Raw genomic sequence first — 12,499 nt, 5'->3', positions numbered from 1 at the left:
CATATGACATCATGGACCTAAGTTCATGTTTCATTGTGAAGAACAAAATTATTAAATTTACAGAATTAACTTGATTTAGATTAACATGTTTTTATTGAAACTTGTTGCAAAAGACCAAGAGCAAGTAGCAGGGAATCTTTTGTTTTTTAGCTAATTAAACTGTATATTTTTATTTCATCCATTCTAATAGGTCTTGAAATCTCATTTATGGAAAATACATGCAAAGGGATCCATTGATTACAAATTGACTTCTTCCCTTTTGACTCAATATTTCCTTGTGAATATTCATCCTATTTCATGTGTATATATAGGATGTCAAATTACATATTTAATAATTATCAAATCATTATATATTATCTTTTTTTTTTTAGTTATGCCTTGGGATTTCTTTGCTACGAACCTTGTTACAAAGATTATATTGCATTTGAGCTATAATGGGCATTCAGAGTCTCTTTTACAGACTATGTGCCTATTATACCTCAAATGCAACATTGTGGAGGTCAGTAGGAGTTGAGGACACTCAGCAGGTTAGAGAGACTGTCAAGCATCTTGTAGAAACAGAACTTTAATGAATAAAATGAATTTTTATACCGAATGTGATGTACTCTGCTTTGGCAGCAGAGCAATCACATCAACCCTGCTGTGATTCACAGTTACTATTTCTATTGTTCCCTGAGTTTGCTGTACCACCTTTTCCATTTTCAACAAAATGCATTTAAAAAAAAAAAGAGAGAGAGAGAGAGAAATTATGCAGAAAACCTATATCAGTACCAGTCCTAATCATTTGTTTATCTCTGACAAGGCATGCTCATCCTCATACCACATTATGATTATTCGTTTGTATGCACTGCTATCATGTTTTCAGTGAAATGGATTCATTTCCGTAGCCGGAGTTTTAGGTTTACTGGCAATAGTCTAACTGAGGGTGGGCAACCAGGGCACAAGGACCAGGCACCAATTTAGGTCAAAGAATAGAAGGGGGGAGGGGAGGGCACCAGGATGATAGCATCCAGACAGCCTGTGCTGTTGTAGCAGCAGCCCAAGCCCACAACACAGCAGAAGTAACAGGGGTCTCCACAATCAGGTAAGACTCATTTGACATCCCACCGTGGCTCTCTGGCATTCTGCCCAAAGCACTGAAATAGCTAGTTATGCCTCTATTTATAGGGCCCACTGCTGCACTCAGCACTTTACACATATTTGATATTATTTACCAAAGAAATATATCATTATTGTTATTAACCCACACCCCCAGAACTCTAATATTTTGACAGCTTTACTTTAACAAATTAATATAGCTTGCAGGATAACATTAACAACAACAACAACAACAACAACAACAACAAAAGCATTCCATGATGTACCTTTTTTAGATAATCTTCTAATGAGGCAGTTAGCTGCTGTTTCTTTAAAGAAAATTCTGTGTAAGCAGGACACTGCCTGGTCAGTTGATCCACTCTTTTCTGAATGTATTCTATCATTTCCTGAATTCCAGGCAGCCAAGAACTAAATTGGAACAATACAGCTGTTAGGACTTCTCCAGGCTTGTGCAGCAGCCAAGATGACAGCAATTAAAAATAACATCGCTGTTTCAGATCAGAGGTGATTTAGCAACAACTTAAACACTCAAGCCTTAAAAAGTCATTATAAATATCAGTAATAAACAAAGCAAAACTGATAATGAGTAGGGCAGAAAGAGAGACTACATTTTCAATTTATAAATTAGCCTCAGGCACCAATTCCCTGGCTCACACTGAGAACTACCTTTTCCAGAAATAGTTTCAATGACTTCAGTTACCTGAGGAGTAAGGTAGTGTTCAGTGCAAGAAGGGGATCAGGCTGACTCTCCCAAAACTGAACAGAAGAAAGATAAATGAACTAAAAATATCTGGTAAGTCACAGAGGCTTAGATTTCTATTTTAAAAGGATGTGCCTCGTCTGCCTCTCAAATTTTCTTCCAGTAGGTGCACAAAATGTCATCAACATTCCACCCATGCTTTAAATGTTTGTTTAAAGACACTGTTTGAACATAGTGGCAAGTGACAAAGTACTGACTTGCCCTATAATTTAAAACATTTAAACATCAGGGTGCCAATTCACAATAAATGAATACTTGAGGCAGTTCTCTACAATTTGAAAAAAAGTTATCACATACAATTAGGTTTTGAAGATAGCATGTAAAAGAGATCAAACCTTCGTATTAATTAAGTATTGAAGCTTTCTCTAACTAAAAAAAAAAGATTGATATGACAAACACAGTTAAAATGTCATCTTTGTTAAAGTCCTCTAGTAGCTTTTTAACATGCTTACCCTGATAAAGACACTTACACAGGGCCTGTTCCTATGCCCACTGAAGTGCCAGCCTGGTGCATAGCACACCCCTTCCCAAACATTACTGTGGACTATATCAAGGTAATACTGATTACCTTGAATTAATATAAAATCCAAGATGGTAATAATAGCATTATTTAATAATAACATGATTTGGTATTCTGCAAACTAATTGCCTGAAATCTTTTATTTTTTAATTTAATATTACATTTGTAAAATATTATTCCTCTATTCTAACATTCTTAAGAAGAGATGATCCTTTTAACAGTGTCTTCAAACACTACAGAGATTAGGATTATGCCTCTTGAAGATGATTACGTAGAGTTTAATAACATCTTGGAAACAGCTACTATTTTTTATGCTATTAACACAGGTAACTAATTTATGATACGGTGAAATCAAATTTAGTCATCAGTAAACGAGGGCAAGTCTACTGATAGGCAAAGGAGGCTGGCCAGAAAAATAATGAGGACAAACTCTCGGACTTGGTACAGACATTATACTTAACACACATTAAGCATGCAGAAAAGGCTTTAAAGCTAAACAGAACAGATGGCACTTAAAGCACAGGACCTGGTATTGGGGGGAGACAGCTTCTCTGTCACACGGACCTGGCCCAGCACCCCCTGAGACCCCAGCCAGCAAGCTGTGGGGGACCCTTGTGGTGGGGGGCTCCATTCATCCCCCCTTCTCCCCAGCTGCTGCTGACAGTCATCTGCCGGTGGGGGAAGGCAGGGCTGGGGGGAGGGGCTGCTCCAGCAACCTCCTGGGAGGTGTGCAGGAGCACCCCACACTGCTGGCCTCAGCCAGTGCAGACAGGCACCGAGCCCCTCTGCCACCAGATGGTGAATATCTGTTTGATTCATTCCCATTCTAACTTATAGCACTTTAAGTAAAGTGTGATAGTTAGATTGTTTCTGCCAGGGGCTTTTTGAATGTCTGTACTGATCCTTAGTGATTTCAGAATATCTGTGAATTAAAAGTATGCATTTTATATAGAAAACCTGAGGAGTAAGGTAGTGTACATGCTTGAATATACAAAAAGAGAAATTCACAAACGCTCAGCAGTGATATTATTTCTAGAGATATGCTCACTTGAAACAAAAACCTGATTTGGATTTTTTATCTATTTAAATATATAGTAGTAGTGAGATTATAATAAGGAACTGCTCAGTACAGTCTTTAACTATATCTCCACTTGCCTAGTGAACAAGGTTTTTCCCTTACTCTTTAATTTATTCTGACTAATTTCTAGTATACTAGGGAGATTTCTGTGCTAGAAGATTTTCAGAGCTAGAACTATAAAGTTCCATTTCTTCAGTCTTTAAATCAGTGATATTCCTCAAGGAATAAAAGACCACTCAGTGCAAGAGAGACAAAATTTAGCTGTTAAAAGCTGTATAGGGCAAGACTTTTCTTGTATGTATATAAACTGCCTAGTACATTTTGAATACTCTACTATCACTACAAAAATCATGTGGATGTGACCATTTATTTCAATCTTAAATCTTTTCCTACTGTTCCCTGCCTTCACCCACATTAAATATGTATTTAACCCTTTTCAGTTATCAATACCTAGCCAGACTTTTGATATCATATTTATGATCCAGGTTTTGTTATCAATAGTCATGCTTAATAGTTTTTTAATTTGAGGAAAAATCCCATCAAAATTAAAGCAGCCTTGAATGAACCCCTAATCATGGTTGCCCCTAAGCATAATCTCCCCTGCTGGCCCCTTGCAGACGTGCACCTGGATAATTTTCTCAAAGAGCTTCCCCAGGACCGAGGTAAAACTAACAGGCCTGTAGTTTCCTGGGTCCTCCTTCCTATAGTCGAAAGAGCAAAAATGCAAGCAAGTAAGTTGAGTCACATGGCTCTCACCAGAGTAATTGCTTTTCTGGAAATACCATTCCAGCCAGAATAGCAATAGATGGATTAACTAGTAGCAGTAGCAAACCTTAAAATATGGAGTTCAAAATGGCAAGGAAAGGCATTGCAAAGACTTATCCATTTGATTAAAGTGATTAATAATGCTGTTTTAAGAATTAGACAATGTTCTTCATACTGAAGGATCCCAAAGCAAATGATTTACCTTATTCAGGGATCATTTCACTCAACACAAGAAAGCAAATGCCTCTGGGCTGGAATGTAGCAGCTGCTGTTTAACATCAAAACAGTCAAGATCTCAGGAGAGGAAATTAGATAGAATACAAATTTCAACTGAAACAGTAAATTCAGAAAGGTCTATAACTATGCAAGTTGGGATTGAATTCTAACACATGTGGAAAGTAACACAAAATCCATATCTCCACAACTCACAATTAAAACCATTTTATTTCCACTGTTTTTTCTCTCTGAGTACCCAAAAAAATCTTACCTGTAGTGGCTACCAAACTTTAAACTTTGCTTTGCTTTGCTTTACTCATCACCTCTTTTTCTGCCACCACAAATCCCATAGGAGAGAATGGAGCCAGTCTGGGCTTTATGTCACACCCTTTGTTCACTGCCTAGCTCTCCTCATTTTCCAACTTAAGTATGTCATGTAAACCAGAAATTTGTGGGGGCAGCTCGTAGTGGGGAAATATTGTTCAGAAGGAAAAAAAAAGGGGGGGGGGGCATTAGGATTCCCTACAGATAACAGCACTGATTTGCTCTTACTTTCCACCATTATATATCTCTCCCTTTACCTGGCAGCCTTAATTACTCATAGAAACTCATTCTCCAACAGCATATTGGTTTAATAATAACAAACAATTGCCCATCTCTTCTTTTAGAAGTATCATGTAGTTTCGATCCAACAACTCTTCCGTAGAGAGAGGTGGTTACCCATTAGTTTGAATTTAGTTAGAAGGCAGAGCAGCGTAGCACCTTAGTGACAAACTGCAGTGTCGAAGGAGCACTGCGTAGGGGCATGGCCCTTGATGTCTGTGACAGCTGAAATTATGTCTGTGTGATAAAGGTGCTTGCTGAAGGCCCTATGAAGTTTAGACCAAGTGTTTTTCTGTATTTGTTTAGATATTAAGCTATATGTTGTTGCTAAAGGCCTAATTAAAGTTTAAGATGTAGTGAGGCCTTGTATAAAGTAAGGCCTAGTAAATTTAGCAAAGCCTTGAAGTAGTAAGGCCCCATGGCGTAGTTAAAATTACCTTATCAAAAGAATACAAGGCTTGTACTGTTAATTGGTCAGTCTAAGGACAGTTGAAGTAAAAGGAATCTGAGTGGTTGTACATTATCAGAACCATTCAGAAGCTTTAAATTGGCTGGAATATCTGGAAACCATTCAGAAGGAAGATACAGCTCTGTGAAAAGGATTAGTTAGCTGTTACCTGGATCAGTGGGCCCATGGACCTTGAGAAGCCCAAGGACTGCATTCCTGGGTCCTTCCCAGTACTCCTTTGGACAGTGCTGTTCAGGGATGCCTGACTTCACTGAACTTTGTGGAAAGAGAAGCTTGCTGTGTATCAGGCATCAGAGGGGACTGCCGATAAGTTGCCGACGCAAATTGCTTTTGTCTGTCATTGTTTGTTTTGTTACTACGCGTAGTTGTGTTTTTGTTAAGTCAATAAATCTTTCTTACCTTTCTACCCCTGACCATACTCTCAATCCCAAACCCTCCGCAGGCGGCTGGGACAGACGTCCTGATGATTTATACCTGTGTGTTGTTAATCGGAATGTCCCAACCTTAACTAATCAGACTCTAGCCACAGCCCAGTTTCTCACCTGCCATGACTTGATGGAACTTTTCCTTTGGGAGGTGATGTTATAGTGTGAGTCTTATTGTTATTGTGTTAGGCTCACTCCTACTGGGGCTCCAACCTCCCCTCTTACCCAAACTTACGTCAACCAGCTTTATTTTTATTAGGAAATACTGTCAGGATCTTATTCACTCAATCTTCCTCACAGTCCGTTTTATCACTGGGCTGCCTTTCATCACACTTTAAACTAGTTGCCTTTATCGTGGAAGGCTGTCCCGAGCATGCCCCAAAGGGGTCAGACACTGGTGGGTATTTCCCACTGGGACTAGTAACCTTGACAAACCTCTTTACTGGGTTTGAACCTAGGTGGGTTCCTCTATACTCAGTCCTTCTTTGCTCTTATATTTTTCTTTTCTTTGGCTCTAGGTTTTGACTTGATCAGTCACAGTGAGGATTCCTTCCATCATCAAAACAAAGAAAAAAAACTGGGAAAAGAACAAAACACAGGAACCTTCACTTTTACAGCTCCACAGGGGTCAAACAGTCTCTGAATCTCATAACAGAAGAATCACAAAAGAAAGGAAACTTCCCTGTGTATTCTGGTCTTTCCTCTGCAGTCCCTTGGCTCCCAGGACTTTAACCCTCAATGCTGCCTTGCTTGATGCTGCCCTATCAGAGCTCCTCTGAACTTACTGACCGGGACCAGGTCTCAAAGCCCATTCCCGGCGTTCAGTATCATCAACTTCTATTGAGAGCCTCTGTCTTGCCTCAGTTCTCTCCTCTCATTGCTCTCTCTCTCTCTGGAGGGAGTTTCTGACCGGAAGTAGCCCCAAGATCCAGTGGGGATCCAACTCGGATCACTCAGTGCTCTGGTAAACAGAGTTCCGGACATGCCGGAATGGCCCTCCTCAGCATTGTGACTGCGCCTGCTGGTAAGTCCAGGTGAGGATCTTCCTTTTTTTCTAAAGAGTCACCATGAGCCTTTTCACAGCAGGCAGCCATCACCTCCAAAAGTTTATGCCTCTAGGAAGCAGTTAGTTTCTAAGGGTGCCTATACACGTGCAGCAAGGCTGCTCCAATGTGCTGTAATTACAGCACATCAGAGCACACTCGATAAATTGAGTCTGCTGGAGCATGGTAATTACTGTGCTCTAGCAGACTCCAGCATCTCAAGTATCAGCGTCTCTGTGCTGAAAAATGGTGTCAGGAGTGCTTTTACTAAAGCGTGTTTGATGAGCTTTAGTTAAAATGCCCCTGCACAAGATGCTCCAGGTGTTTTATTTACAGCAGCTTTAACTGCTGTAATTAAAGCGCCCCTTCACGCCCAGATGTGAGGTTAATCACATCTTAACTGGCTAATCACATCTTAAGTAGTGACCTGGTCACACATTCATTCAATTAATGGCATGATAAAATGGGGAGTAAGCCACAAAGTTATTACACAAAATATACGTTGCTGGTTCCTATCATACCTTTAACTGAACATGTGGCCAGTGCTCCTAGCCTCTGGAGTGTACCAGAGCCTAAAGCATTTTTGGACACCCCAAAAAAGAAATGATACTATAAGGGACTAGTTCAGTAGTTAACCTGATAAGGTATTGGTAGTAAACTTGGGCAGATGTCCCTAGTAAAGAGTTTTTCTCCTATTACAGCAATGTTCCCAATCTACAACACATAGTAGAATGTACTAGCATTGCTATTGCTCGTGTTGCCAATACAGAGTGATTTTTAATTAATTTCACCTCCAATAAAATTACATCATGACAATTCATCACCTTCTCTCTTGATCTATCCTGAGGTTTCAGTATCCAAGTACTCAGACAATAAAGAGGACCATTAAAAAGATAGGTAGGAAGCTAATGGTTGAAGTGATTTGGGGTTTTCTCAAACATGTTTAAAGCCTCCTGATATCAAACACTGTTAGACAGATATGAGTTGGAATACCTCCCCATGGCGTCCATCCAAGATTGCTGTTGGCTTATGAAAATGAAAAGAAGGCAACCATGAGGAAAATCCTTTCTCCTATTTTTTCTAACCTTGTAAAATACCAGCAGCTGTAAGAGCAGAAGCGGGAACAATAAGGAAAGCTGCATGTATTATGGGTAAAGAGACTGAACTTAACATAGGGCCTCTTTACTTTAAATAACTCAAGAGGGAACTACTGATAGAATGTCATATGCATAAAAATCAGTGCAGTGCAATTGTGTGTTTTTTATTTAATTATTTTATTGTTATTATTCTAGTATTAGCAGATAATTCTATATTGGAGAGTTCCTACATAACTCCAAAGTGTTAACATTAAAGCACCACTTTTAAAATCCATAGAATCCCTACATTCCATTAAACCAATCTCTTTCCAAGCTGTAGAGCATAGGATATGATCAGCTGTTTCACTTAATTTTGACATCACTGGTGTAAATCAGGAGCATCTCCTTCTAAGTTCATAGAATTACGTAGATCTTGTTATTAACCTTATGTTTGGCATTTATTTGTAAATAAAGATCTGAAAGGGCATGTCTAGGCCATCCTGACATGGTGTTGGGAAGTGTCTTTTCTGAGCCACAATACATCTGCTCCACACACATTGTCTCCTGAGCCAGAAGTAGTTTATGCTGTTTAGTGCAGTGTTAGGCCCATTTTCATAAATTCTGTTTTTCAGAGCCCCCCTATGATGCACTTTCAGCACTGAACTAAACTTGCTAACTAGCTACATTAGTTTTGGTATAGTGACCTCTAATGCTGTGCTGGATCAGTATTAACATGCCCTAAAGAGTGGAGAAACTGTTCATAATTGCATTTAGTTCCATATGTATTACTTTCTATCATATATATATATGAGGTTCATGCGTGCATGCGTGTGTGTGTGTGTATGTATATGTGTGTGTGTGTGTATATATAAATAAATACAATTATACATTAGAATTATACTATACCTTGTTAGATTAAGTAATATCAATTACATTAATTATAAATATATTTTTAAGAGTCTTAAAATGTTCCCTTTGGATTGTAAAGACATCAATGTGCATAAGCATTATAACTCTGTTTCCATGATTGTATATTCTTTATCTGGATTGCAGTCTTGTTCTAAGTATAACCTAGACATAAACACAGCTCCCTGGAAAGCTTTAGTGTCTTCACTGTAAATCACATATTCTTAAAAAATATTGCTACAGAAGACAGACTAGCTCACATGAATGGTATCAATGAGATCTGAAAAATAAAAATGGCTGAAATTTTGAAGAGACTGCTGTGCCAGTTAGGCCTCACTCCACATTCAGCTGAACAGAGGCTGGTCCCAGGTGTGTTTTATTTTGATTTGAATTAAAGGAAGCTCTAAAGCAGCTGGAAAATGTAGAGAAATACAGCTTCCTTTACTCACCTGTGAGAGTCTCCTTTACCAACTAAGGCTTTTCCCTTTTGCAAGGCATCAGTTGTACAGGCTTTAATCTCTCCCTGTAATTCCTCATGCTTCATCACCAAGATAGGCAAGCTTAATCCTTCTTCATTAAGGAGCTTAATGTAAGCCTCAATACCTCCAAGAACATCAAATGCCTGCCAAATGAAAAAAATAAAACAACGTATTTTTCAGGGTCAGAGTGAAGCTGTAGCCATGATGGTCTAGGAAATATGTGAGGGGCAAGGATTTTTGTGGGTTGTCTCTCTTATTGGACCACCTGCATATGTGGAATAGATTTAGAGAAGTTTTTGGATGAAAGGCATTCTTCTTCACACAGTTTTACAGAAGCAGTCACACCAATGGAATTCTAAGTCTGAACAATAATGGCTCGAGAGCAATGCAGACAAGAGCGTATCAGGAAAGCAGCTTTTTGAAGCATAGCACATTTCTCAAAAATCAATGGGACATAGGACTGTGTTTTCCCTCTACTCTAAAAATTAACTTTCTACAAATAACATTGCAGAATTCCACATTGCTTGCTTGCTTGGTTTCTTAAAGGGAGGCTTTTATGTCAAAAAGTTCAAGCAGAGAATTCAAACCTTTTCCCCCAGTTCAGCCAAAGGTAAAGCTTGGGATCTGGCATCGAAACAAAGTTCTTCCAGTTTGTACCTCAGAACTACTAATAATTAATACTACATTGGCCAATTCTGTTCTTGATTATATTCAATTTGTAGTCATTTTTTGCCTTTGTACACTTCATTCACCACAAACAAAAATGGTAGGTTTGTTCTATTTGCTTGTTCTTTGTTTTCTTTCTCCTATGAAAAGCTTTCACCATCATTAATATCCCATTTTACATATATACAAGGCTGGGATGGGAGAATGGGGGGGTATATATTTGTTATATGAAGTGGTCAGCAGACTTAAGGCTATGATTGGCTTTACTCAGGTGAATATTCCATTGTTTACAACTAGTTAAAATAGGTTGCTGAACCAAGGCTTTTGAAAGAAGTGGAAAGACTCCTGAAGAAGTGTTTGTTAAAGAAACTACATTTTAAAGAGTAATTTTAATATAGTACATTAAAGTGTTATTAAATCAAAAAATCTTTGAAACAGATTCAATGTTTAGTTAATTAAAAGAGGTCTACAATGATTCTAAAACATTTACAGAACTAGAATGAAATCAGCAAAACAGAATCTTTTAAAAGTCAAATTTCAAATAGGGTCTAAGAGCTATCTCAGCTCAACTTCTACAATATGCTATATATGACTGAAAGAAGCAACTGAGACCTTTAGGTTCTGAGCCAAAATAATAACTATTGATCCTTAAATGCCAAAGAGGTCTATTCCCCTTCAACAGCAAAATCTATAGGTAAAAATAAAAGCCTTGACCGGATGTGGTCTTAGAAGAACAGATGGAAGGAAACAAGAAAAGATGAACAAACGAAGCTCAATTGAAACTGAAGATGTTGAATACAGTATTGCTTTTACAGTGAATCCTGTTTATAACAAGCTACACCATTTAACAATTCCAACAGAAGGAACTAATTTTTTTCATTAATATGATGCAGCACACTGACTAACCCTATTATACAGAGCACCCTTTAGAGAAGCTTTATGGTGGGGGCATTCATTATAAAGTAGTTGTATTGTATATTGCAATAGAATAAACTTACCATTTTATTACTTCTTTTAGAACTTTTTTGGCATAAACGATTCAACATTAATAAATGTAAATTACCTTGACTGCACCATGAAAACTTGCTATGAATACATAATTCAATGACTTTTTGTCCCATCTGAAGGGAATTAAAATGTGTATAAAGCAAGTCCCAGAAAGTGAAATCTTTTTTTTTTAACCTGTGCTTTACTAAAAATAAATTCATCCATCATCAAATCAAGGCACTGATTAAACACTTCAGAGAGATTTTCTTCTTAAGATCCTTCAACAGAACTGAGCCTCATGATATGGGCTAAGAAACCACATGGAGTTTATTTATTACATGTAACAAATTACACATAAGGAATTCAATTCCTGAGGACCATATTGAAGAGATTAAATTTACAGAGGCACAGGAAAGTGATAAAACATTCCAGCACATATAGTTTTAAGTTAAAATTCCAACAGGTTGAAAACTGCAAAAAGAGAAGACCTCTGTTAAACTTCATACAAATACTGGTAGATTATATGGCTCAGATTTGACATGGATATAAATGCTGTATTTGTTTCCTGAAAAAAACACGGGGGGAAATGTAAAAGGAAAAAATATGCCTGAAGTGATGTATAAATCATTGTACTGTGTTCTAGATGGGAGACTTTTTTGAAGATGACTAAGAGAAAATCCAGGCAGGTCCCTTACTAGACAGATTTGAATGCCCGATGTGTCTTCAAGAATTCATGGGATTGTATTGCTTACAGTTTCAACTCTGTTGCTAATTTGATCGAGGTATGGCTGCTACTGCATGCAGAGATTCTTATTTACTCATGCTCAATTTCAGTGACACATGGGAAGCGACTCTTCACTAAGACATTATCTGGATTGATTTTTCCATAGCAGCTGCAGTCTTGTCTGGCAATCCTGTACCCTTCCTATTCTGCTATGGTTTCAAGAGCTCTGTCAAATCAATATAAAACAATCCATGCAGAGCTTAAAGTCTCTTTTCAAATATTAGCATTAGTGTCAAACATTTAAATCAAGGTGTCAAAGATACAACCCATGGAGCTGTTTCAGTCAGCTCTTAGACTCCTACAGAAGCCAGGGTATGCGACCAAACTTCCAACTAAAAAGCTCTATTTGGGATGCATGTTGGCAGCGGCGCATAGGATGTGAGCAATGGCTGTGTTAAACCCCAAACCATTGCCTCCACCACCATTTACCTCACCATGGTTCCTGGTTCTGGATCTCAGTCTGGATCTGGCCTGTGAGTAGCTTCCAGGGTGGATCTGGTTCAGAGCACAGGTGAGTTTGACACCCCTGATTTAAATTGTTCATTCATACATTTCCCCAGCAGCTCCAAGCATGGAATTGCAAAAGAATTTTACAAATACTCCTTAATCCTTTAAAGCCCCTAG

At 38.3% G+C, this 12,499-nt stretch overlaps 1 protein-coding gene across 1 annotated transcript in view; it reads right to left on the bottom strand.

Annotated features, from left to right (window-relative positions):
• Positions 1-12,499, bottom strand: part of CCDC141 (coiled-coil domain containing 141) — a 178,219-nt gene that overhangs the window by 53,061 nt on the left and 112,659 nt on the right. Inside the window, exons 8-9 of the mRNA XM_059727244.1 lie at positions 9,409-9,581; positions 1,365-1,506 (exon numbers count right to left, since the gene is read on the bottom strand). Of these exons, the coding sequence (XP_059583227.1) occupies positions 1,365-1,506; positions 9,409-9,581 (315 nt within the window). The remainder of the gene's footprint in view (positions 1-1,364; positions 1,507-9,408; positions 9,582-12,499) is intronic.

The sequence above is a fragment of the Alligator mississippiensis genome, chromosome 4, assembly GCF_030867095.1.
Source record: "Alligator mississippiensis isolate rAllMis1 chromosome 4, rAllMis1, whole genome shotgun sequence".
In the NCBI taxonomy this organism is placed as follows: Eukaryota; Metazoa; Chordata; order Crocodylia; family Alligatoridae; genus Alligator; species Alligator mississippiensis.
This window is presented reverse-complemented; position numbering and strand designations above follow the sequence as displayed.